The following is a 27,370-nucleotide window of genomic DNA, read 5'->3' on the forward strand; positions in this document are numbered from 1 at the left end:
ATGCATGCACGCCTAAAACATATGAATTGCTAAAACGTAGTTGCGACAGATCCCCTACCATAGCGCCTAATGTATTGGCTGACTGCTGCAGTTGCTCTTTGTATGCCTACCAGTTAGTGTGTTCCACTATCACTTTTTGTTGCATTCCACTATCACTGGGCTGCCATGACTTGCAGTATGGATGATGCAATGCTGTGCCGCAAAAGATCTTCCACCTTTTTGAAAAGTGCAGACACCAGCATACCAATAAATTCGGCTTCGGTATGATCACGTGGAGTGATGTCTATACAGTGAAACCTTGTTAATTTGCATTTCATAGGACGGCAAGAAGTGTCCGAATTAACCTAACGTTGAATTATCGAGGGTACCAAAACACAATAAAATCCTCACTCCACCAATTTTATTTACTTATGTTCACAATTCATTTACTTAATAAATATACAACCCTGCATTTATTTTGCACAAAGATTAGTGCAGGAACCTTGGTTATCGCCATCTCGTGACTGATTAGCACTCTCCGCGGCGAGGGCCTAGTGACTTCCTTTGAAGTGTGGCCTGTTCGGCCATGGCACAAGACCCGCGTTTCACTGCAACATGCACTTTCCAGTTACAGTAAGTCCTTGTTATAACAAAGCCGCATTGCTCAAATTACTGCATTATTCGAAATTTCTCCCAGTCCTGTCCCAAATGCATGCATGTAAACTGGAATACTCCAAGCATACTGATAAGCTGCACCGTTTAGAACTGTCAGGGGGGCATGTGTGTACTCCCTGTGACGCACAGTGCCTTTCGCACCTAGTGAAGCGTTCCACGCTAGGTGAGCAAGCGACCCTCTCTGTTGCCAGCTACACGATCGTGCTACCTGTGTACCATTTTCCACCATGCTATGCTCGCCTGTTGCGGGGAGTGGGTGTGTACTCATGGCAGCGTTGCATGTCTTTTGAGCCTTGAATAAGCTGAAAGGGACTGACAACCAATATTTAAGGACCTAGTTTTTTTATGGCAGGACGCAATGCTCACCCTCTGTAGTGTTTACACTTGCTGCGGTTACTTCCAAAAGCGCGTGGATATTTAGTAAGGAGAATTTTTCAATCTGAGCAGTCTCTAAACAAGTAAGAGTCCCTCCTCCAGCAACGCTGAGAAGTGAATGATGTTGATAGCCCGGCTCGCAAATTGAGAAAGCCTCCCATCGCTCTGCTTTCACACAAGTGAGTGTAACTGTGGTTAACCACCTACATTTCGACCTTTTCGACCACTTTTGAAAATAAAAAGCTGGTACAATAACTTCGCGTTGTTGAACAGACCTTTCTTATACAGTGAAACCTCGTTAAACCGTAGTTGGCCGGAGCTCGGAAAAAGTACGCACTAAACGGTAGTACTGTTTAACCGAAATAGCATGAGATAGCCCACTTACCTGTCGAAAACGGAACTCAGAGAGAGTGCGATGAAAGGGGAAAAAAAGACAAAAAAAAACATGCAGTAGTTATTCACTTCGCGTGACAAAATTGTTATTTTCTTTTGATGCCGCGGCAGCCTAAGACGACGACACCGGCCTTAAACTTACTGAAGCTGCTTGCCAGCTTTTCAGCCAGCCCCCTCTTCTCGGCAAACACTCGCATGGCAGATTCCTCATTGGTGTTACGTATTCTTCGTGCACGTGCGCAGTAGTGCTGCAGAAGTCCTGGGGCGCCTTTTTCATTGCCGGGTGCCGGAGTTTGGAATACTTTCATTTGGTATAGAGTTACGTTATCGCACCCCTGTTTCGTCGCGACGATTGCATTCTTGAGGCTGACGTAACGTGCAGCTTCTGCCACTGTCGGGCCTGAATTGCCCGTGCTGTCGCTTTCCGTGTCGTCCTCATCACTGTCGCTAGCCGACACTTCGTCAACAGCAGAGGCAACGATGGCAAAAAGTCAAACCTCGTAGCTGACATCTCTTCGCGGTCGCAGCAGCGTCGAGCAACTTTTTCGCATTCCAAATGCCACACACTGTAGTCAACGGTAGATCTCCAGCTGTCGCGTTCCACCGCCGACTTCTTCGTACCATGTTCGATAGCACGAACGATGCCCAATTTTTCTTCTATGCTGAGCACCCAGTGTTCTTTATCCAAGCATCGGAATGACCCAGGTCCTAGCTTGCGCGACGCCACAATGCTCTCTGGCACGGCGCCATGCATGGTGCCGAAATGATGTTGATGTGGCTTCACGCGCAAATGCACAGGGCTCTTGTAGGCTGTTCTGATCTCTGAGGCTTCCTGTTCTGCCGGGCCGCCCGATGGGGATGACGCACTGCTGTGAGTGCATGACAAAATGTGGGAACACTACATGTTAATCCATACATGCGCAATAAGCTGGCATGGTTTATCTGAATACAAAATGCATTATGTTCAATGGCCGCTGGGTCGGGGATTTGACTTTACTACTTTTAACACGAACTGTTTAAGCGGGTACGGTTTAACGAGGTTTTACTGTGTTTGTACCGCCTTTTTCCCCAAGTACGAGCCTACGTCATGGCTGGCTGGCTCCTGTCGTTCTTCTGTTGTTAGACGAGCCAAGCCAACTCATTTAATGCGAAGGCAGCACCATTTTTCTACTCACTACAAATGAAGGCCTGTCTGCACATTGTAAGTTAGAAAAATATTTAGAAAAAAGTGTACTGCATTTCAATACAAATAAAAAGACCAGGAACCGTGCACACTAATAGAAGGTCACGTGATAGGCCTCTTATACATCTTCATGTTTTCGCCGTGTAAGGTGCCAAAGTAATTTTTTGCGACTTTTAGTGATGAATTAAAATTTAATCGACCTTTAGTGAGAAAAACATTGCTTGTTTTAGCCACTACGATAGGCAATCTTTCCATCAGTGGGGTTATCTCAATTCATTTTCTGAGTGGTTGTCTGTCCCTTTAAGGCAGCGACATTCTTCCTCGCCTTTCCTTCTCGCCGCATGCACATTCCCTAACTGCTTGCCTCCTCAATTTGTTCCTTTTGATTGTAGTGATCATGTGCTATTGCTGTGTTTGACCCTGACAAGCAGACAAGCAGATGCATGTAATGACAGTGAATGTCATGTTTCCCCGCAGCAAGCATCAGAGTGTGATCAATGCCCTGCATGTGGGCACCCAGTGTGCCTCCTGTGGCCTGCGCTTCACGGATGAGAAGTGCGAGAAGTATCGGCAGCACCTGGACTGGCACTTCAGGGCCAATCGCAGGGACAAGGATGGCGCCCGAAAGGCCTTCTCCCGCAAGTGGTTCTACGAGGTGGAGGTGCGTCGCCAGTGTCTGCAGCTATAGAGCTCCCTGACTACTTAATTATTTCTACATGTATCTCAGATGTTTCTCGGCCCTGATTGCATAGTGAAACCCTTGCGTTCATGCTCTATGCCCCTGAAAGCTCTTCTTTATATTGCTGCAGCAGTTGTTGCAGAATTGCTTGAAATGTTTTGAGGCTGTGTGCTTATAATTAAAAAAGCCTTTCGATTTGTACATTAGGCATCTGAGAGCACTGTTCATTTCCAAGATGCTTGCAGGTAGGTGCTAGTGGAAGGTACCACTACACAAAAAGCATGAAAAGGCTCAAGTTTTCCACAGCCTCTGTATGTAGTCAGTCAGGAAATTGAGGGGTGGACCTGTACATGTGTGTTCAGTCTTGGCTGCTCAGGTTCCAGTACTATGCTGTGTACCCAATAAATGAGCAAATCCAGTCTTACTATGGTTTTCCATTCCCCACAAACTTGTGTAAGCATTGGTACAGAGATTTACAGTTAAACTTGCACTCATGGAAAAGCGCATTTGAATTTACTGGGCATTTTGACACTGACTTTAGGGTACCAATAATAGGGGGGAATAACAGAAACCTTGAAACGTTGCTTAGAAAAGATAGAAATGGGGCACCTTTTTGCATCTGTTTCATTGTTTCTAACAAAACTCTTGATAGTGTTCCTGGATGCCAGTGTTGCAAGACGATACTAATAATTGCATTCTTGCTTGTTTGTTGATGCTGCTGTGTTCAATTGTTTTGCTGGTTTCAGCTGCATTTTGAATTCTTTTGCTCATTCTTGCAGGATTGGATTCAGTTTGAAGAGATAGAAGATCTGGAAGAAAGAGGTATGCCTCTTACTCATGCTCCTTTGCCTAAGCCAATACAGCTCTGCATTAAAGGCCCTTTGCAGTTCGGCTTGAAGTTTACCGACACTGTCTGAGATACATTGTCTGGGACAGTGTCTCTGGCGCTTTGAAGCAGCATCATTTATTCTTTTTTTCTTCTTCTTCATCATCATCATTATCAACATCAGCCTATTTTATGTCACCTGCAGGACGAAGGCCTCTCCTTGTGATCTCCAATCACCGCTCTCTTGCGCCAACCGATTCCAACTAGCGCCCGCAAATTTCCTAATTTCATCACCCCACCTTGTCTTCTGCCATCCTCGACTGCGCTTCCCTTCTCTTGGCACCAATTCTGTAACCCTAATGGCCCACCGGTTATCTAACCTGTGCATTACATGACCTGCCCAGCTCCATTGTTTTCTTTTAATGTCAATTAGAATATCGGCCATACCCGTTTGCTCTCTGATTCAAACCGCTCTTTTTTCTGTCTCTTAACTTTATGCCTAGCACTCTTCGTTCCATTGCTCTTTGCGCGGTCCTTAACTTGTTCTCAAGCTTCTTTGTCAGTCTCCAAGTTTCTGCCCCATATGTCAGCGCCGGTAAAATGCACACATTGTACATCTTCCTTCTAAATGATAATAGTAAACTTCCAGTCAGGAGCTGACAATGTCTGCTGTATGTGCTCCTACCCATTTTTATTCTTCTGTGAATTGCCTTCTCATGATCAGGTTCCCTGTCGAATATAATTAAATCCAATATAATGAAGTTGGTAAAAACTGCAATTTGCTTCGTTAAATCAAAATTTCATTACAGTGGAATCTCGATAAATGGAAGTCACTTAAACGGGACTGCCTCTTAAAGGGACACTAAAGGTTACTATTAAGTCAACGTGGACTGTTGAAATACCATCACAGAAACCTCGAAACGCTTGTTTCGGGCCAAGGAGAGACTTATTTTAAGAGAAAATGCGTTCTGAAGCGTCCGCGTACCTCTAGCGCAGTTCAAATCGCCCGCCCTCCGATCGAGGAGTACTGACATCATGGTCTCATAGTGACGTTGCGCCATCGGTGAGTAGAACGGCGTCCGCAGACGGCGCTACGGCTTTTCTGCGCAAAACGCAAGCGCGCGGCCAGAAACAGAGCCAAGACAGAGCCGACAGCAGAGCGAAAGCGGGAGTATGGTGGCTAGCGGAAGGAGAAACGAATTACGTCCCACATTACGTCCCACGGCACACGGAGAGTCCGTTTTCGTTAAACTATAGGCTGCGGCGAGCTCGCAGCGTGGTCGGCGTGATCTGTGAGAAGTGACGAGCCTTTTCGCACTCGCAACAGGGCATAAAAAAGTGCGAATCGACGCAAAACTCGGCCTAGAAACGTGCTTCGCCACAGCCAGGGCTCAATACGACCCAAGCTGGCGCGACCCAGATGTCATTTCCCGCACCGCCACCAGGCGCCGCTACTATACCTCAAACTCCAGCGCAAGACGCCCATAAGCTGGTACTTCATTCTATGGCGCAAACTTCGACGCTCGTCGCAATGGACCCTGACACCGACAGATTGGCTCGCGATGGTGGGCTCAACTTCAGCGATTTGAGCACCGACGAGCGCAACCTGCTGCTGAGGGCTCGCACTGCCGGCGTCGTTGCGTACTACGACGGCGGCCTCGACACCGGCTCTCCAGAGCGGGAAAGCAACGAGGGCTTCCCACGACATCACATGGACGTGGCATTCTCGCTGCTTGTTCCAAATGAAAGTGTCGCGAGCCAGCAGAACCCTCACAGCACGACGCGATAACGAAAGTACTGAAACTCCAAAGCGTGCGCGGCGCAGAGTCGAGCGCGCAGAGTCGAGCGAAAACGAAACCTTTCGAACACCCATATTACTGAAGGGTAACGTCAAAATGTTATTTTCTCTTAGAGTCGAATAGACGTAGACAAGTAGCATTTTTTTCCGTCTTATAATCGAATGAAATGATATTTTTAATACGAGTAGTTGAGTATTAGTAACACAAATTATGAGGAGTCTTTTCGCCATCGGGCTAGTACCGGAATGTCGCTGGGGGGTCTCAAATCGTGTCATGCATTTACCTCAATTTCTCGGTTACTAAAGCTCTGTTCGCGATTAAATTGACGCCTTAGGCGTTCTAGAACATTGCTCTACCACTTTAACTTGAGTTTCTGGTAACCTTTAGTGTCCCTTTAAACGCAACACCATCCTCATGCTTGATTGGTTTTGCATTCATGCAATTGTATTCAGCTTTGTGTCTAAGTTAATGGAACTCCTGATAAACGGAAGCAATTTCCTGGTCCCTTGAGGTTCCGTTTAAAGATAGTCCACTGTATATTGAAATTGGATCTCTTATGGAAATAACTGCAGTCACCAAAGAATATTTCTTGCATAGAAGGTTCTACGAAATTTTGGAAATTGATGAGCAATTAGAAAAAGCAAGTTTGGATGAGAAAAAAATTGCCATAAAATTTTGAGCAAGTGCCATTTCCTTCCACCCCCTACCCCCCATGCATGTCGAAATTACCAGCAAAGAGGGGAATATCCCAGAATGGGACCAAAATTCAAGATGGCGACGACAAAATTTTCCCGCCAGAAAAAAAAAAAAAAGGAAACGCAGTAAGCATGGATATAAAGTTTTATTTAACATGAACTTTATTAAGCCAGAGATTTGTTAGTGCTGTTCATCACTCTCAAAGCCCTCGAAAGATTCCTCTTAATCAGTCGGGACAAAAAAGGTCGCAGCATCCCGCTTGAAGTCCACGGTCAAACGTTTAGTGCTAACAAGAGTTGCGATACATTTCAAAAAGCTCAGCTGCAGTACAGGGCTACCAACGGCAGACAGCGAACTGCAGCTAGACCATGCTCGCATGGCAGCTGGCGGCACTGCAAATATTGGCATGTTTTCTTCTGCATGTTAAATTATTGCGAGGAGAGGGTAAAGCGACAACAACGGTAGCAAAACATTGCTGCTTCGGAGCATAAGCAGTTTGTTCTGAAGCACCGTCTGGTACAGATTTGAAGTGAACCGGAAAAGGCCTAGCGACGATATTGGTGGTGAGGTATCAAGCTGCTGGGTGTAGCCGCAACCACTCCTCTGTCTCTGAGTGGCCTCTTCACTGTGCTCTGTACTGTGTGACAGGCAGATCTCACCGTTTGTCAGCAAGACCGGCCGGCGGTCTGCGAACTGCAAACGGCCTGCAGCGAGTTGCAATGTCACTATCAAGGACAAGAGGGAAAAAAGAGATAAAGAGAGAGATAAAGAAAAGATACAGAAAGAAATAAAAAAAAGGCCTAGAAAACTTCTTTCTGTGAACTCAATGTGGCAGGCCAGTGTTGCCTGAGCACGGTGTGTGATAAGAGAGATTTAGCTTTTCCAGTAATTCGGTTAAAGAAGGCGGACTCGGTGTTTTACTGGCGGGGTGTAGGCGTAGATGTGAGCATCCAAAGCGGGGCAGCCACCTTGTAATGCAGAGCCCAACCAGACAAACACAGAGCTAATATTGCAGTAAGGCATGATAGAGTGTATAAGTGCGACTGAACGAGGACATAGAAAGAAACAAATACACAGAGACAGCCCTTCGTTTTTCAACCATGCAGTAAGCAAGTGTATTCTTTTTCATTGCTGGTTTAAATTTTCTCAGAGGCATAATTGTGTCGCGATTCGCTGCGGCCGAAAATTTACATCAGCAGTGAAGTAGAATATGCTTGGTTGACGCAATGTGAGCTCTGTGTGTTTCAGCTCCGCCCCACAAGGTGACAGCACCTGTCAAGCCGCTCACGTTTACGCCTCCCGCTCATCCGGTAAAACACCCAGTCCGCCCACATTTACCGGAACGCCGAACAAGCTGAAACACTCTTAAAGGGACACTAAAGGTTACCAGAAACTCAAGTTAAAGTGGTAGAGCAATGTTCTAGAACGTCTAAGGCGTCAATATAATTGCGAACAGAGCTTTAGTAACCGAGAAATTGAGGTAAATGCATGACACGATTTGAGACCCCCCAGCGACATTCCGGTACTAGCCCGATGACGAAAGCACTCCTCATAATTTGTGTTACTAATACTCAACTAATCGTATTAAAAATATCATTTCATTCGATTATAAGACGGAAAAAAATGCTACTTGTCTACGTCTATTCGATTCTAAGAAAAAATAACATTTTGAGGTTACCCTTCAGTTATATGGGTGTTCGAAAGGTTTCGTTTTCGCTCGACTGTGCGCGCTCGACTCTGCGCCGCGCACGCTTTGGAGTTTCAGTAGTTTCGTTATCGCGTCGTGCTGTGAGGGTTCTGCTGGCTGGCGAAAGTTTCATTTGGAACAAGCAAGGAGAATGCCACGTCCATGTGATGTCGTGGGAAGCCCTCGTTGCTTTCCCGCTCCGGAGAGCCGGTGTCGAGGCCGACGACGTAGTACGCAACGACGCCGGCAGTGCGAGCCCTCAGCAGCAGGTCGCGCTCGTCGGTGTTCAAATCGCTGAAGTTGAGCCCACCATTGCGAGCCAATCTGTCGGTGTCAGGGTCCATTGCGACGAGCGTCGAAGTTTGCGTCATAGAATGAAGTACCAGCTTATGGGCGTCTTGCGCTGGGGTTTGAGGTATAGTAGCGGCGCCTGGTGGCCGTGCGGGAAACGACATCTGGGTCGTGCCAGCTTGGGTCGTATTGAGACCTGGCTGTGGCGAAGCACGTTTCTAGGCCGAGTTTTGCGTCGGTTCGCACTTTTTTATGCCCTGTTGCAAGTGCGAAAAGGCTCGTCACTTCTCACAGACCACGCCGACCACGCTGCGAGCTCGCCGCAGCCTATAGTTTAACGAAAACGGACTCTCCGTGTGCCGTGGGACGTAATGTGGGACGGAATTCGCTTCTCCTTCCGCTAGCCACCATACTCCCGGTTTCGCTCTGCTGTCGGCTCTGTCTTGGCTCTGTTTCTGGCCGCGCGTTTGCGTTTTGCGCAGAAAAGCCGTAGCGCCGTCTGCGGACGCCGTTCTACTCACCGATGGCGCAACGTCACTATGAGACCATGATGTCAGTACTCCTCGATCGGAGGGCGGGCGATTTGAACTGCGCTAGAGGTACGCAGACGCTTCAGAACGCATTTTCTCTTAAAATAAGTCTCTCCTTGGCACGAAACAAGCGTTTCGAGATTTCTGTGATGGTATTTCAACAGTCCACGTTGACTTAATAGTAACCTTTAGTGTCCCTTTAAGGGTGTGGAGCAGGGGGAGGGAAGGCAGTGGGGGTGCCTTCCCGGAACGGCACGGAAATTTGAACTTCGCAGGGAAATTTGGGGGAGGGGGGGAGGCTCTTGCATAGGTGTGGGCGCTTGCACGGAATTTCATGGTATGTTGACTTTGTGAGCTTGTGACGAGTGATATCGTTTCATGCCATAGCGACAACATCATCTCATCGGCGGTACAAAGTCAGCCACGCTTTCACCCTTGTGGCTGAGAGTGCTGCCCGCAGAGGGATGGCTCTATCATGTAAATTGCTAGCAGCGGGGAGCAAATGCTTCTTCTTGCTGTTGGTCGCGTCATGCGCCATTTGAGAGTTTGCAAGCACAGCTGCATTTAATTAAACAATTTGAGCATCTGCGTCTGCAGAAGTTTCCATTTATTGCCTTGGTAGTCCTTCATGGCAGCAATGAAGTTTCGTTACCAAGAAATCATGTATAAACACACGTTGTTATATTGAGGTTCAAAATATGTTACGTTCCGTGTTCCAGAAGTTTTAAAAAGGTAAGTAGTTTGTTATATCGAGAATTTAGATATAATGAAGGTCGTTAAATAGAGGTTTAGCTTTCTGTGACGAACATGTATTTTAATAGTTGTCATTTAGTCTCCTCGATTTGGCAGCACTTTCTCCACTAGTTCAGGGAGTGCAGTGCTTTGTCCTCGATTTGACAGTGCAGCACACGCTGCCTGTACCATGCTGTTCTATTTGACTTTGTACAAGAGCCAGTTTAGCATGTGTTCATGTTTCTCCTGTACTTGCTACTTTGAAAATGCAAGCATCGTGCAAGCTCTTAGTAGCAGATGACATGGTGCAGCACTAGTTGATTCACGGTGCGCGGATGTAAATGTCTTTTGTTTTGGCCACAACAATCACTAAGTGTATTAAGAAACTGAGGTGCAAGCTTGATGCCTGAATAGTTGTCAGGACAGGTTGGTAAAGGCTTTGTAACAAAACAAGCTAAAGTGCTTCTGCATATTTGCTTTCTATTGGAATGCGTTTTGTGATGAAAAAATATTGCATCCATGGCGGCCGTTTCGTTTCCACTGCATAGTTGTACAACATAGGGATAATGGCAATAACGAAAAGAAAATAGCCTCCCCATTTCACTGTGCGAATTTTTCAAAATGGTTTAACTGCCCGCAGCAGACGCCGAAGCTCATTCATTGCTGCACATATCTTCCGCGGTATTCAAAGGCCATAAAGCGCGCAGCTGCACTGCACTCACACAGTGTGAACACATGCTCCACTCCTATTGCTTTAGTGTCACAGCAGAGCCGCCTCCTGCAACATATTGCTTCCAAAACGTAGGCCTTTGGTGATAATAAGGGATTGTTGGTGCAATATTTCCATATGCAAGCACGTTGCATGCATTTTACAAAAGTCCCAGTCATAACCTTTCCAATTTTGCTTTTGTCAGCGAGGAGCTTCTTTGAGCAGCAAGCCACTGTGGAACAGGACCAGAGCAGCAACTCGCCCATGGCAATCAAGAGTGTCCCTGCTTCCGGCGATGAGACTGGCAATGTACGTCCTAGCACGTGTTAGCACGTCTTAAAGACACTCATTCTTTTTATCTCCTAATTGATAACATTCAGTGCATCTTTCCTTCCTTTTTCCAAGATCATATGATCATTTTTTAATGAATACAGAAAGCTTATGCTTTTGTAGATTGATTGGATGACTGGCTTATTTGCTCCTTTTTATTATTACAGTCGACTTCTGTTAATTCGACCCTGGAAGGACCAACAATATTGATGAAATTATCCGGCAAGTGGAATTAAACAAGATGCAGATAAAACGCCAAAACGCACCGCTGATCCATTTGGCATTATTTGTCCGAACCTAACACGTCACCAAATCAAGCGCCTGCCCACTTTCTGTGTGTCCAAAGTAGAAAACTAGCATAGAAATAACATTAGAGCGCCTAAACAAAGGAGAAATCTAACACGCACCCAATTTTTTAGCAAGAAAAATGGGCTTGAGTCTAATATGTGTTCACAGTGGCGGCCGGTTTCCTAAAGTCAGCTTTGCTGTGTGGTATTTGTAAGTCAGCATTGCTGCAGTACATTTCTCTTATGCGGTAAAGCATATGAACGCTGCGAAGGAGTTTTTCTTTTCATATTGCAGGCAATGTTCGGTCTAGTTTTCTTGAAAAAAATGAAGGTACGCGTTAGAAGTGGATAAATACGGTTATTGCTTGAAAAATCTTCTTAGGGCTGACTGGTGAAGTTCAAATTACCTGGCAAAGGCCAATTTCAGATTTCGAATTGCGAAAGTTTCGACCCTTACAGATATATGGCCGCCGACTGGGACCTTTGGTCGGGATAGAATTAACCAAAAATTCAAATTAACCGGAGTTGAATTAACAGAAGTCTATTGTATTTTGACTCGTCCCTTTATTTTGCAAATGTCATGGTGACTGATTTGTCTGGGAAGGACAAGTACATGGCAGTTTGAAGTTTTAAATTTTCGGTCACTTCAACATAGTCTTTGGCTGTTCTACAAGGTTCACATGTGTAGATAAAGTGTCATGTTAATCAGCTGTTGTGTAATTCATGTTCTACAATAGCTGACCTGGGAAAGCCTGTGCTTTGTGTAGAAGACTTAAATTTATTTTATGAAGGTTCCTATGTAGTTTACTGTTCCTGGGGAGCAATAATGCTCTAGTTACACAATTTCATTGCCAGCATGGTGTGCTGCTTTGTCGTCCGCAGCATGTTTCTACTGGCCTGCTAAATCAGCTTGGATACAGAATACTTTCTGAAGTGGATTGAAGCAGTGGAGAGAGAACTTGAGTGGCAGACAACTGCTCAAGTAGACGTGCATTTATTTTCCAGACGTGTGCTGTCTGTGAAGAGGCTTTCCAGCTTTTTTGGGCGGAAGAGGAGGAGCAGTGGCACTTCAGGGATGCCATTCGCATCGAGAATAAAGCAAGTGCCTTTCTTTCTCCGTTTAAATGGTTTGCCGGTGCTAAAGATTGACCACTTAAGTACTGTCAGGTGGAAACAAAGGCATTGGGCATGCGTTGTTCCTCCATATAAAATGCATGATTGAGTCTCGCATAAAAGCCCTTTTTGTTTTGATTAGCCTTTACAGTGTACACCTTTTGAGACTCAGAAAGCTACAGATGGACATAACCAAGGCCATGAGCATCCCTGTCAACTGCTGCAGCATTTTCCAACATTGACAGTTTTGACACTTGCGGCCATTGTTTGTAATGGCAGTGGTGATAACATTAACTTTCACTAAGAGTGGGTTGTCATTTTCAACCTTGTGTGAATCTGCTGGCTTTTGTCGGCAAGTGCACACAGAAAATTTCCAAAAGCTACGGCAGTGGTACTGTTTATCTGTAGCTCAGTGCTTTTTGGTGCAGAGTATTAAAGGCCCCCTAAACCACCTTTGGAATTTTTTTTTACACATTTTGAATAAACACACATCACTTATCCTATACCTGTTATGATCATCTTTCATGATCAGGACAGCACTATGTGCAGCTGGGAAGCTACAAATTAAAGAAAAACACATTCCTGCTTCTCTCTGGGCGTTTTCTGTTCTTTGATCACATGTCGTGGTGTCAGTGGGGTAAAAGCTGTTGATTAGCCTACCTACATGCGACAATAGCGCAGTAACATGATAAGGTCCAGCTGTGCATTCCGAGATGGAAGGGGGGTTTGCCCATTGTGCACCGCTGATTATTTTATTAAGCTTCAATTCAGTTGGCGTTGTACAGAGGGTGATTAGGGGTGGACAATGGAGGAATCCGTTTTTTGGTGTGCTGATGCCATCTGTAGCTCTCGCTGTACTGGATAGGGCAAATCCATTCTGCAGAATCCCGCAAGGGGGAGGAAGGTTTATGAAAGGAAAAATTGACATCCACCTATATGTAGCATGAAGTTACAAAGGAAACACACGTGGGTTTCTCAGAAACAGACCTTCGTAGTTGAAAAATTTGTCCTGGTCCGGGATTCGAACTTGGGACCAACTCCTTGCCGGGACGGTCGCTCTACACCATCTGAGCTAGCCAGGAGGCTAGCAGATCACAACATGAGAGTGAATTCACTTGCTGCACTGCATAGAGCTGGTGAGAGTATGCAATGAGGAGGAGAGAGTGAATGTGGGGAGGGTAGTGAAGGCGAGCGAGAAACTGTGGTGGCTGCATAGTTGTCCATGAAACACCTGCAACTTCGCTGTTACAGCGTTATTTGACAGATTTCTGGTGGCTGTATGTTTATTGCAAACAAATTTTTGAGTGTATCTTGGTTTAGGGGCCCTTTAATCTAGTTATGGAATTGTAATTAGTAGACGGGCATAGTGGGCAGCGCAGTGTAAGGCTGAGGACATTGTGCCGTGTCCTGTGCTCTTTGACGTGTCCTGTCTTTCACTGGTTCGCTGCCAGCAGACCCACTTTGTGAGCATGCTTGTGCACTGTGCTGTTTGTTAACACAGTGATGCACTACTCTGTTGGCAGGTGTACCACCCAGCCTGCTATGAAGACTTCAAAAGGGTAAATTATTGCTTTCTACTTTTTGAGTTGGCATTACTTTCTCTGCGCTGTTCTTCAGATAACGGTAAACTCTTTAAGTTCAGTAAACAGATATTTTCTAGTGAACTGACTTGTGCATCTATTCCTGCTGCTGAGGGAAGTGGAAGAATGAAGTCCTTGATGGCAGTTCATTTCTTGTCTCATTGCCACCTGTGCTTTCCTTTTATTGTTTTCTTGAAATTGGCCATCATTTTACCAGCTGAAAATGGTGTTGCATCGAATGAGGCTAATAAAAAATGCCTTGGGTCATGTCTATTGCTGAGTCTTTGCTGGCTGGCTGTGCAAAGGCAAGAATGAGAAGAGACCAACTGGCCTTTGAGCGTCTACTGGTGCACTCCAAACACAGGTTATGTGCTTGGAACCGGCAGGGCTCTTTGGCTGTGCCATGTTTCTTGGGGAATTTTTTTAAATTTCTTTTTGTTTCTTTGCATAACTATTCGTGCCTCAAGTAACGCAAAGACCGTATGTATAAGAAGTGCTAGTTTATTTTGCCACTTTTCTCTTGTTTGAGGTGACAGTGCACTTGTAGCTATTATGCAAAGTGTGAATGCTAGGCTAACGGGCTCCTTTCTTTAGCTGAAAAATATGGGGATGGGAAGACTCCCAAGTGAAGCTGCCAACTCCATTGTGGGCGGGGGGTTGCTCTAAGTTGTCCCCATTTCTGATGCCCTCGGCGCTTCCAGGCGGCAGAAGCACCTAGTCCTGTCAAAATGGAGACTGAAGAAGCTCAGCCGGAAGCTGCCTCTCAAGAAGAAGATAAGGCCATGGATGTCGACCCCAGCGCCAAGGAAGAAGCTGCCAGCGAAGCGACGGCTGATGAGAAGCCCATCGACCAGAGTGGCTCAGATGAAAAGCCGCCCGAGGAAATGGCAGTAGACGAAGCTGCTGCCGTAGCACAGGAGGGTTCTGAGGGTAACGAGGTTACTTGTGATAAGGGGGGATTGCCAATAAAAGATGACAATGCTAGTGGCGATATGCAGGACGATCCCGTAGTGGTAGTCGATAATCTTGGGGAGTTTGGGGTGTCTCTGAGTGATGCTGAACAGAACAATGACGAAGAGGAGCGCCCGCCTGAGACAGTCGAGCCAAAGGTTGTGGTCAAAAGCACTGGGGGCATTGTGATGAAAGTGAAAGCAGAGAGCATTCAGGCACCAATCTCTCCCGTGTCTCACTCAACGACTGCTGACGTGTCTGACACTGCCGAGGGCGGTGGCAGCAACGAGCCGGCACCTGCACCCGACGAGTCAACAAGTGACGATGAAGAGTTCCGCCCACCCACTCCTGATCCACGTTTTCAGTCACTGCCGCCAGTGCAAAGGGGGAATGAGTTATCAGGGCTTTGCTGCATTATGTGACAGGGTTGCTGCTACTGCCAGGAGCTCATGTTTCATTTGGTTGGCCTGATTGCACACACATGAGTTCATCAACAAGTATGCAGCTCATTTGTAGGTTTACACTAGTCCCCTTTTTAATGACTGGGCAGTGCTTTCACTACAGCATTAACATAATCATGTACATGAAAGGCCTTTTTTTTAGGTAAGTTCATAGGTTATTGAAAATGAGTACAGAATGCTGCATTTATGTACAGCAAGAAAATTGTTTTATTAAGAGCAGCAGTCATTAACTTTTATTTCTAAATTGGCATATGCAAGTGAAGATGCTGTACATTGATACTTCTTGGTGTGTAACCCACTAAGGTGTCAAAACTGACTCGGGTATAGGACAAATGGAACTTTGTACAGACCCAGACTGCCTTTGTATATAGAATTCTTGTAAATAAGTAAAAATTTTTATTTTCGTGTACAGAAGTGTACAATAAAAACGAGTCACCTTTCTTCAATGCTTGTTGGGTTGCCTTCTGTTAACGTTTTCTTTTTTTTTCTACTATTCGTATTGGCAAGATGTGCTGCATGTATTACATAAGCTACTAATAAATCGGCGTTGTTTGGGAGTTTCTTCTACATGTCTTTTTCGCTAGCCATGTCGAAGGCTTCGGCCCTCCATGGTTGGCGGTTGTACCTTGTTGACACAGCTAATACGTAATTGCCTCCGATGACAGTAAAGAATACACCTCGTGCGCTCGACGGGAGATCAAAAGGAAGATGTGATTGCGGGATGTGGCCATGCGTCCCTGGGCACGGAGGTAAGTGCACAATGCGCAACGATTTGTTTCAGTTTCGGCTGACCAGGGTCCAACTTCTAGGGCACCACGGATGGCTAGTTCTGTGTGAACAATACGCGTAATCTGCTCCAATAAGTACGTTTGCATTGCAAATGCGAAAAATCCCGCCTATCAAGTGCTTCACTGCATTTTACGGTCTCGACAAGCTGCAGGGCGATGGTGGCGTCACAGCGTGGCCAAGCGGCGAACGTCGGCAGTTTCGGTGTTTCAGGGTTGGTTTCGGGGTCGCAACGTCACGAAGTCACTTGACGTACCGAGATGCGCGCGCATCGCACACTGGAGCATTTGTGTATGTTTGTGTTGTGCTTTCTGTAGCCGCAACGAGCTGATGTACTACAAAAACGCGCTGATGGACCAAACGAGAGTTGGGATGAAATCCTGAAACCCGCCGTGGCTTTCTAGGGAACATGAACGGTTCTCTTGTAGGGCCGAAGAAAACCGCAATATGTCGCTACTTCGCCACCGGGGGAACTTGTTTCTACGGTTCCGAGTGTCAATTCTTGCATGGACCGTCTACCACTCCTTGCTTGAACACTGATCTGGGAATACGTGATTCGCAGCTGTCACTCATGGTGCGGACACCCGAAGGTGAGAACATCCGTTGACGCGGCGCCGTAGTTGTGCGTCATATCGACTGCTGGCAGACTGCGTGACCGAGTCAAACCCGCGTTGCGCAACGCGCAAGCTTCCCCACACTGCACCACCACCGCTGGTCGTGAACAGCTGCACGTTACAACAACAGACCGCTCGAAGTCGCCGCACTCGCGGTGACCATCGCAATTACTTGAAAAATTGCGCAGTAACGACAGATTTGACTCTAAACATTTATGCATTCTGTTCTGGACTCGCAATGTCAAGTAAGTTCAGATATATGCTTTTGAAAGTCTTGCGGTCTGTCTAGGCTAAACAACCATTGTTTGTTTTTGTGCCAGCCGTAAGCTTCAGTTGCCTTTGTTTTCCACGGGTTATGTTTTCGTGTGTCCAGAACACTAAGGATTGTCAGGTAAGGTCTGTGGGTCGTATAAAATAATCAAGAGCACGTGAAACGTCAGCTGGCCCGCAGTCGTTTGGCGTATGGTGCAATTGGCATAGGATTTGAGGGCTCGGCGCGTGGGGGTGGTGGGCTTAAAACGTATTTAATCGAAGCATAGGTTCCGGCTTGCAACCTGTGAAACTGACGTTACCGAAAGCGCGTTATCTGTTGCTGGTTGAAACATATTTAGAAGGGACCTGGCTGTCAAGAGTTAGTGGACTGAAGGCCTTGAAGCGTGCACCTTTCCTCCTCTCGTCTAAAATAAAAAGACGTCCGGACGGTGTCGATCGTCCTTCGCTATTGCGTCTAAAATATCGCTGCGTGTTAGCTAATTACAATCTTGAGACACAAACTTGATCTTGGTACGGCCTGAACGCATGTAACCATGTGTTAAACGGTGCGAAATTTCAGGTACCACAAGTCCCGCCTTGGACCCGGTTTTCCAAGCTTTTTCACCACCATCGAACCTCCCAGCTGAGTCCAAACTCAAAACATACATGAATGTGAGTCTGTGCTGCTGTGAAGATGCAACAGAAACTTGTACTGTACTCGTAAGGAATGAAAATTGTGCTCGCTTTGGCAGGTTAATGGTACAGCGGTGGTGACCTTGAGCCGAAACCACGTTTTTTTTCTTCCCTCGAGATCTGAGATGCAAGAACTGTTCAGTATAACATTGCATAGTGATATCCCTGCCAAAAGTTATAGCGTGGTGTGTTAGTTCCCATTTTCTCTTTGGGTGGGTAGAGGGGAATGGTGGAGTGACTTGCATTAATAGATTTTAGATGTCTTTACAGCAATTGCAAAAATGAGGATACTGCTTTATTACATATGATGCTAAAGCTTAATATACATGTTTTCTACACTAGCACTAGCAATTGGTATAAGAGATACATAAATTGGTTTGAGATTAATCCATATGATTTGTGCATTATTTATGAAAGCTGTTCAATTTTCAGGTATCCACACGCACAATTTCACCATCTTCGCTGGACAAATCGAAAATATTTTCATCTTCAAACAGCATCTCACCGAATGAAATTACAAGTGCCCTTTCATCATTGGCTTTGGACTCTGCAAGAAAGGTGATTTGTTTTTCTTACCCATAAATCGGTCTTCCTAGCTATGTGTGCAGAAGTCTTTGCACATTGTAGTTGCAGCTTGTTGCAATGAGCATGACTGAGCTGAAACATGAACTGTTTTCCATTCATGTTATTTGTTTGGTGTGCGAGTGCTCTGATATCATGCTGGCACAGGGATTTGTGGATGTGCAAACCATTGATTTATGGTGTGAGCATAACAAATATGCACAACCTTTTGCTATTCTGAGGGCTGCTGCACTTACCATTTCTTCTGTTCTCCCTCTGGCAGACTCCAAACCCCGGTGCCGCCGAATTTGTACCAATGAACAGCATGTTGGGCCCTGGCCAATTAACGCACAGCACCAGCACACCTTCATTCTCACAGTTTTCCGGAAGTCTCAGTTTGACTCCCGGCAGCAGTCCATATAGTCGGTTAGCACCTGGTAAGTAGTATAATCACTTGCAATGCTGGTTTGCCTTGAAAGGAATACCGACTCATATTTTTGAAGTTCTAGAGAGGCGCTGCCACACACTTCTCACACATAAAAGGATGGATGACACTTAGCAAGAATGAAGGTTGAAAAACAATTACCAGATATTTTAATTTGATACTAAAGCTGGCCTTAAAACTTCAACATTATTGTGGTATTATAACACAGAGCAAAATTTACTTATGTGTAGCAATAAGGCTAGGTATGAAGTGTATGAAGTTGCTCATAAGAAATAAACTAGTGGAGCAAGTATTTCTTCTTGCTGCACTCACTTTTGTCAGCTGCAGTGATTGCAAAAATAGGGCAATCCATTGTATTGTGAACTTGAAAAAGGGGTACCAGCGAAGCACAAAAGGTGTGCACACAAGAAAAAGGCATTGGACACGGACAGACACTGGACTTTCAACTGTCCGTGTCTAACGCCTTTTCCTCGTGTGTGCATCTTTTTTGTTTTGCTGGTACCCCTCTTTCAAGCTCATCATGCACCAAATGGCCTAATAGTTTGTGCTAATGCACCAATGTATTGTGACATCATGATGCATCCACCGCCTTGGGTTCCGAAGCCGAAACTGATTCATAGGAAAAAGGATTGCAGTACAACTTTTTTAGGATACTCTGACGCTTTTCAGTGGTATTTGTAAGGTTTAGAGTGTATAGACCTTAACTAGCAAAGAAAAAGAGGGGTTGGGGGGGTCAAGTAAAACACATTGGTTCTCCTTTGAAGGGCACTAATGGGAAATATTGAGCTGGATTTGTGAATTGCACTTCTGTGATAGCAGAAACATCAATCTTACTATGAGCAGAGTCTTGGTCAGCCAGAAAAGACTCAAAACTGAAAGGCGAGCTTGAAGTTCTCGCACTAGCTTCTTGCAGTCATGATTAGACAGTGTGTATGTTTTATTTTTATTTTTTTTATTTTTTGGGGGGGGCGGGAACTAGTCTAGCTGTCTGTTACAACTTTTTTCCCTTACCTCCCCCATCACGTTGATGGAAAAGAAATAAAGGTTATTATTATTAAAGGTTATAATAGTTTATCAACTAAAAATATGGACTGCATTGTATTCTAACAAATGAAAGACTCAACTCTTCATGTCTTCTAAAAAAGGAAAAGCAGCCCAAACAAGTAAAGATACTTTAAAATCCATGATGTCATATTAACATACCTGTGCTGCACCTTGGGCTCTAAAATCAAGAGGAACTTCTTTCTCTGCTAATAAGCTGTTATCTTCTGCCAGACTAGGGTAAATTAAATCCTGAAAAAAAAAATCTAAACTAACCTATTGTTGCACTTTTTGTCCCTTTAACAAACATGTAATCATATTCTTGCACAGAAGTGTTCTAATAAGAAACTGCAAAGTTTTTCTCTCTCTTCCTTCAGGCACAGAAGGAACAACAAAAATATTTCAGGCTCTGCACTGACAAGCGTTAAGTTAATCTGTTTTGACCATCTGGGACTTGCTCATTATACCTTGAAATTGTGAAGCCGTCTTACATAACATACCTGTTAAAATGAGGTTACCGTGATTGGGAATCATCATCATCATCAGCCTAGTTACGCCCACTGCAGGGCAAAGGCCTCTCCCATACTTCTCCAACTACCCCGGTCATGTACTAATTGTGGCCATGTTGTCCCTGCAAACGTCTTAATGTCATCCGCCCACCTAACTTTCTGCCGCCCCCTGCTACGCTTCCCTTCCCTTGGAATCCAGTCCGTAACTCTTAGTGACCATCGGTTATCTTCCCTCCTCATTACATGTCCGGCCCATGCCCATTTCTTTTTCTTGATTTCAACTAAGATGTCGTTTACCCGCGTTTGTTGCCTCACCCAATCTGCTCTTTTCTTATCCCTTAACGTTACACCCATCATTCTTCTTTCCATAGCTCATTGCGTCGTCCTCAATTTCAGCAGAACCCTTTTCGTAAGCCTCCAGGTTTCTGCCCCATATGTGAGTACTGGTAACACACAGCTGTTGTACACTTTCCTTTTGAGGGATAGTGGCAACCTGCTGTTCATGATTTGAGAATGCCTGCCAAACGCACCCCAACCCATTCTTATTCTTCCGGTTATTTCAGTCTCATGATCCGGATCCGTGGTCACTAACTGCCCTAAGTAGATGTATTCCCTTACCACTTCCAGTGCTTCGCTACCTATCGTAAACTGCTGTTCTCTTCCGAGACTGTTAAACAATACTTTAGTTTTCTGCAGATTAATTTTCAGACCCACCCTTCTGCTTTGCCTCTCCAGGTCAGTGAGCATGCATTGCAATTGGTCTCCTGAGTTACTAAGCAAGGCAATATCATCAGCGAATCGCAAGTTGCTAAGGTATTCTCCATCAACTTTTATCCCCAATTCTTCCCACTCCAGGCCTTTGAATACCTCCTGTAAACATGCTGTGAATAGCATTGGAGATATCGTATCTCCCTGTCTGACGCCTTTCTTTATACGGATTTTGTTGCTTTCTTTATGGAGGACTACGGTGGCTGTGGAGCCGCTATAGATATCTTCCAGTATTTTTACATATGGCTCATCTACACCCTGATTCCGTAATGCCTCCATGACTGCTGAGGTTTCGACTGAATCAAACGCTTTCTCGTAATCAATGAAAGCTATATATAAGGGTTGGTTATATTCTGCACATTTCTCTATCACTTGATTGATAGTGTGAATATGGTCTATTGTTGAGTAGCCTTTACGGAATCCTGCCTGGTCCTTTGGTTGACAGAAGTCTAAGGTGTTCCTGATTCTATTTGCGATTACCTTAGTAGATACTCTGTAGGCAACGGACAGTAAGCTGATCGGTCTATAATTTTTCAAGTCTTTGGCGTCCCCTTTCTTATGGATTAGGATTATGTTAGCGTTCTTCCAAGATTCCGGTACGCTCGAGGTTATGAGGCATTGCGTATACAGGGTGGCCAGTTTCTCTAGAGCAATCTGACCACCATCCTTCAACAAATCTGCTGTTACCTGATCCTCCCCAGCTGTTCCCCCTTTGCATAGCTCCTAAGGCTTTCTTTACTTCTTCTGGCGTTACCTGTGGGATTTCGAATTCCTCTAGGCTATTCTCTCTTCCACTATCGTCGTGGATGCCACTGGTACTGTATAAATCTCTATAGAACTCCTCAGCCACTTGAACTATCTCATCCATATTAGTAACGATATTGCCGGCTTTGTCTCTTAACGCACACATCTGATTCTTGCCTATTCCTAGTTTCTTCTTCACTGTTTTTAGGCTTCCTCCGTTCCTAAGAGCCTGTTCAATTCTACCCATATTATAGTTCCTGATGTCCGCTGTCTTACGCTTGTTGATTAACTTAGAAAGTTCTGCCAGTTCTATTCTAGCTGTAGGATTAGAGGCTTTCATACATTGGCGTTTCTTGATCAGATCTTTCGTCTCCTGCGATAGCTTACTGGTTTCCTGTCTAACGGCGTTACCACCGACTTCTATTGCGCACTCCTTAATGATGCCCATGAGATTGTCGTTCATTGCTTCAACACTAAGGTCCTCTTCCTGAGTTAAAGCCGAATACCTGTTCTGTAGTTTGATCCGGAATTCCTCTAGTTTCCCTCTTACCACTAACTCATTGATTGGCTTCTTGTGTACCAGTTTCTTTCGTTCCCTCCTCAAGTCTAGGCTAATTCGAGTTCTTACCATCCTGTGGTCACTGCAGCGTACCTTGCCGAGCACGTCTACATCTTGAATGATGTCAGCGTTCGCGCAGAGTATGAAGTCGATTTCATTTCTAGTCTCACCATTCGGGCTCCTCCACGTACACTTTCGACTAACCCGCTTGCGGAAAAAGGTATTCATTATCCGCATATTATTCTGTTCTGCAAACTCTACTAATAATTTTCCTCTGCTATTCCTAGAGCCTATGCCATATTCCCCCACTGACTTGTCTCCAGCCTGCTTCTTGCCTACCCTGGCATTGAAGTCGCCCATCAGTATAGTGTATTTTGTTTTGACTTTACCCATCGCCGATTCTACGTCTTCATAAAAGCTTTCGACTTCCTGGTCATCATGACTAGATGTAGGAGCGTAGACCTGTACAACCTTCATTTTGTACCTCTTATTAAGTTTCACAACAAGACATGCCACCCTCTCGTTAATGCTATAGAATTCCTGTGTGTTACCAGCTATTTCCTTATTAATCAGGAATCCGACTCCTAGTTCTCGTCTCTCCGCTAAGCCCCGGTAACACAGTACATGCCCGCTTTTTAGCACTGTATATGCTTCTTTTGTCCTCCTAACCTCACTGAGCCCTATTATATCCCATTTACTACCCTCTAATTCCTCCAATAACACTGCTAGACTCGCCTCACTAGATAGCGTTCTAACGTTAAACGTTGCCAGGTTCAGATTCCAATGGCGGCCTGTCCGGAGCCAGGTATTCTTAGCACCCTCTGCAGCGTCACAGATCTGACCGCCGCTGTGGTCAGTTGCTTCGCGGCTGCTGGGGACTGAGGGCCGGGGTTCGATTGTTGTATTCATATAGGAGGTTGTGGCCAAGTACTGCACCAGGGTGGCCAATCCTGCTCTGGTGAGAGAGTGCGTTACCGGTTCTGGTAACCGGGATCAGGCCGCACTCCAGGCCTGTTTGTGCAATTTTCTCAACACACGTTTTTTTTTTTTTAATTTTCCGGTGGAGAATTGCACGGCACCGGGATTTGAATCACGGTCCTCTTGCACTGGAGACGGATACTCTACCGTCCCCGTAGGAGTTAAATTAAAAATTAATTTATGGGGTTTTACGTGACAAAACCACTTTCTGATTATGCACGCCGTAGTGGAGGACTCCGAAAATTTCGACCACCTGGGGTTCTTTAACGTGCACCTAATTCTAAGTACACGGGTGTTTTCGCATTTCGCCCCCATCGAAATGCGGCCGCCGTGGTCGGGGTCCGATCCCGCGACCTCGTGCTCAGCAGTCTAACACCATAACCACTGAGCAACCACGGCGGGTCCCGCAGGAGTTGTACGCCTCATTTAACCTACAGTGGTGCCCTATTTGATCAGTCAAGGTGGACCAATCTGAGCTCGGTTATACCGCATGGATGGCACTCGGCTAGAGAACCTGGTATTTATGACCTGCACATGTGAGGCCATACATATTTGAAGATATATATCTTCTTCTTTTTTTTTTTTTTTTTTTTTAGGAGGGTTCCCGTACAGTGATAAAATAAAGGAAAAGACATTAAAAGAAAGAAAAAGGGGCGAAAAAAAAAAAGGAACATAACAGGTGATTTGAACTCATGACCCTTCGATGTTGCCCGGAAAGATAGCTCAGTCGGTTGGTTCGTCAGGCCCCAGGCTACTTTCAAGCGCCACAGCTCCTGCTCCGAGTCTCACACTTACGTGGAAAGAGACTCATGTTGTCCGCGATAGTCGGTTTTTGCTGATTCCGAGTGGTTGGAAGGCATACTTTCTAGGAAAAATAGCCGCTCGAGGAGAAGAGCGAACTCGAGCGGCTTTAGAGGCTAGGAAAACTGCCTTAAAATATTTAGACTTGAGGGAAAGCTTCGTTAACAAACTATAACACGGCAATCAGCACTCGAATACGACGAGAGAAATTACTGAGACATGGAAAATTCCCTTGAAAAAAATCCGGTTTGCGAGACAAATGCTTGTATGTATTGAACCTCTTAAAAGATGAGGGGAGAAATATGCGCTCACCGAGAGGGCATCGTCAGCACGAGACCACCACAAGGCACCTTACAGAGATGTGGAGAGCTTCGCGGCCGGAACGAAGCCTCCCGTTTCCGCCGGCCAAGAGGGGAAAACGCGCTTTCCGATCGCTCAAGGTTGCGCGGACAAAGCATAACTCTAGCGTCTAGGAAAAGCTTAACCAGGTGCTATGGCGGCACGCATAGCGTGGGAAGCTAGCCGCCAGAATAACTATACCAAGGACTGCTGCTGACGAGGGCGAAATACCTTCGTGTAATTATAATAACCCTAATAGGACTACTTTCGAAAGAAAAAAAAAGGAAACGGCCCAGAGGGCTATACTACGAGAGCTATGACTGATAGTTTTCTATATATATATAGATGTATATATATATATATATATATATATAATTTATCTCATCTATGGGATCGCATGCGCGCGCTGTTGCTTTGTCTCTGCGTGTAGTAGTTAAGAGAGCCAGTTTAAGGGCGGAGAAGAAGAAAGGAAAGAAAAGCAAAAACTGCAGCGCCGTGGTTTTATGGAATATGAGCCTACAAATTCAAGTTGCAGTCTAGAGGCATGTTGTGACTGTTGTAAGGAGTGTCAGCTTTTTGGCCAGCGCACACCTCTGCTAACTGTAAAAATAGTTGTAGAAGTTTCGCAGCAATTTAAGTTATCTGTCAACTTTTAACTTTTTAGAGAAGCATAAACCGAGCTTTTTATCTTTGTGTTTGTGCATATGTTTGGTTGGATCCACCTTAACACTGTTTGAAGCCTGTTTAATTTTTTTTTATCGAATCCCTTTTCTTGTGTGCTTTTATATTATCATAGCACTCCTTCATCGAGGGCGCTATAGATCTTGTAGTTCTCTTCATTGGATGGCTTTTTCGGATATATTTACTCACATATACTGTTTTGGTAAGCATGTACCACTGCACTGATGCGGAAAATTTTATGCATAAGAACTTACTGCAACTTAAGTAACAGTTATAAAATCGCAAAGTTTAGACATTGTATAACCCACTGATAGTAATATTGCCTGCAAATGTGCAGCTTTCCAGTAAAAGCGTTGTGTACAAGGTTGATTATCTCTGCCACTTTCCACCAAGTTTGATGAAGCCTTATGTCTTCTGCATTTCAACGGTATTAAAGAGCAAAAACTTTGGGCTTTGATTTAGACACACCATCTGGCCTGTCTTTGGGGAAGATGGAAAGCCCTGGCTTATCTCCTGATGGCTCCCCACTAGTGAGTCGCCGCAGCCAGTCACCAATGTCTGTTGGAGGCTACTTGAACACACAGCGGGAGCCTTTTCCTCCAACAACAGTTTACCAGGTTTGTTGTGTGCTTAAATGTTATTTAATTCCTTTGATTTAACTGTCAGCCTCATTTGGTTTAGTGCAGGTGTGGAAGGAAATGCATATATAGTTTCTAAATATGTACATCATGTCACAGTGCAAACATAGGGGTAGGGGGCAAGAGTAAGTAGATTACTATAAAGGCATATGATATGTGAAGGTCAAACACACTACTAGTGATGCACATATTTACTGAACACAACTGATTAGGCAGGTACTTGTCGTAAGTGCGGAGTGGACAGAGCAGGGCCAATAAAAACAACCCTACTAAAGCTATCTAAAAAGGTTGTCATCTGTGTAGTGTCTATAGTTGCTTCAGGCTTGAGGTTCTGCCCTCTAGTGAGCCAAACTAATCAGCTAGATTTGAAGGAATTATTTTCACTGCTTAAAGGGACACTAAAGTGAAAAATGATTTCTTCTGCATCAGCAAATTACCATTCTACAACACCAATAACACCACTCTTACAACGCTATGACGTTTGGTAAGCCAGAAAAAGCACAAAAACGAAATATGGGTGGCGACGCCTACTTAAGTTCCCGCACCTGGGGTCTGTGACGTCTTAGATTTTTATGGCATCTTCTAGGGCCTACTAGGTATATATAGCGGTACAGGTTGACTACATTGTGTTGTAAAGGAACCAAATATTAAACATGGCAAGTTTCGGGAACCTTTATTCAGCCAACGTGGCCCAAATGCGAAAACATAATTTGGAATTCCTGACGTCACGCTGACGTACCGGCGCTGGGGTTCCGGCGTGAAATTCAAATACTGATACTTGGAACTTCATTTTCTCATCTAATAATCAAACTATCTTTTTGAAATGACTGCCTGCAGGGTTCTCAAACAATGCTGCATTAGTCTAAACTGATTTATTGTTTCGCTTTAGTGTCCCTTTAAGCTATGGTTGTTAAAAACTACCCAAGTGCTACTGTTACCCCCCCCCCCTCTCTTCTTAGTTTGGGATGTCAGTGCATCTTATTTATGCCCGTAAAGCAAAGCACACCCTTTTGAATCAGGAGTGAATGGTACACAATATAAAATTTAGTGAGTGATCCATTTTTGTGTGGCTTAGAAAAATGGCTCAGAAGCTTTACTGCTGGGAACTTTTTGTTATTGACGACGCTAAATATGAAAGAAGTTCACATTGATGATTTGTCCTCAGCCTGCTGCAGTCAGAGTTGACCCGAGTTTACTTAAATTTCTAGGGACTAAGAATTTTTATATAAAATGTCAGAACACGAAATTATCTGAGGTTTAGTAGGTGTGGCATCTCGCCTATGGTACTAGATAATTTTTATATGTTCGAGATAACCATTTGTACAACCTGTGAATAAAGGTGGTCAGTTCTGCAGCGTTTTAGCTCTCCTTGCTCTGCTGCCTATTTTGTTGTAAAGGTATTGCCAAATTTTGCAATGGAAGTGCAAATTGATCAATGTTTATTTATGCAAAGATGTAGAAAAACAGATGAATGATAGAAATGCACTGTAACAGTGAAGGATAGGTGGTGGGAAAGTGAAACGCACATTTGGGGGCTCATAAGAGCAAAAATAATGTGCTAGGACGATTCTCAGTCTATCACTTTTGGTGCTGGCTAATCTTTTGTGTGACATGACATTCTATGCGATGTCACACTGGAAGTGGGAGGGGCATACTGTCGGTGCACCAGAAAGTTATGTGACAAA

At 44.9% G+C, this 27,370-nt stretch overlaps 2 protein-coding genes across 7 annotated transcripts in view; both read left to right on the forward strand.

Moving 5' to 3' along the window:
- Pcf11 (Pcf11 cleavage and polyadenylation factor subunit) overlaps positions 1 to 15,833 on the forward strand; it is a 98,858-nt gene extending 83,025 nt beyond the window's left edge. For all 5 annotated transcript variants that reach the window (XM_050182594.2, XM_050182597.2, XM_050182595.2 and 2 more), the window contains 6 exons: positions 3,083 to 3,266; positions 4,064 to 4,106; positions 10,760 to 10,863; positions 12,177 to 12,269; positions 13,808 to 13,843; positions 14,566 to 15,833. In XM_050182594.2, coding sequence (XP_050038551.1) covers positions 3,083 to 3,266; positions 4,064 to 4,106; positions 10,760 to 10,863; positions 12,177 to 12,269; positions 13,808 to 13,843; positions 14,566 to 15,237 — 1,132 coding nt within the window. In that variant the 3' untranslated portion in view covers positions 15,238 to 15,833. The remainder of the gene's footprint in view (positions 1 to 3,082; positions 3,267 to 4,063; positions 4,107 to 10,759; positions 10,864 to 12,176; positions 12,270 to 13,807; positions 13,844 to 14,565) is intronic.
- A 445-nt stretch (positions 15,834 to 16,278) lies between these two features.
- PAN3 (Poly(A) specific ribonuclease subunit PAN3) overlaps positions 16,279 to 27,370 on the forward strand; it is a 57,399-nt gene continuing 46,307 nt past the window's right edge. The window contains exons 1-5 of one of the 2 annotated variants that reach the window (XM_050182609.3): positions 16,279 to 16,652; positions 17,509 to 17,600; positions 18,054 to 18,179; positions 18,466 to 18,619; positions 25,510 to 25,664. In XM_050182609.3, the coding sequence (XP_050038566.1) occupies positions 16,472 to 16,652; positions 17,509 to 17,600; positions 18,054 to 18,179; positions 18,466 to 18,619; positions 25,510 to 25,664 (708 nt within the window). In that variant the 5' untranslated portion in view covers positions 16,279 to 16,471. Of the gene's footprint in view, positions 16,653 to 16,687; positions 16,922 to 17,508; positions 17,601 to 18,053; positions 18,180 to 18,465; positions 18,620 to 25,509; positions 25,665 to 27,370 lie in introns of those variants that run through there. The other variant, XM_050182610.3, reaches the window with a different exon arrangement.

This window comes from Dermacentor andersoni, chromosome 4 (assembly GCF_023375885.2).
Source record: "Dermacentor andersoni chromosome 4, qqDerAnde1_hic_scaffold, whole genome shotgun sequence".
NCBI classification, from domain to species: domain Eukaryota; kingdom Metazoa; phylum Arthropoda; class Arachnida; order Ixodida; family Ixodidae; genus Dermacentor; species Dermacentor andersoni.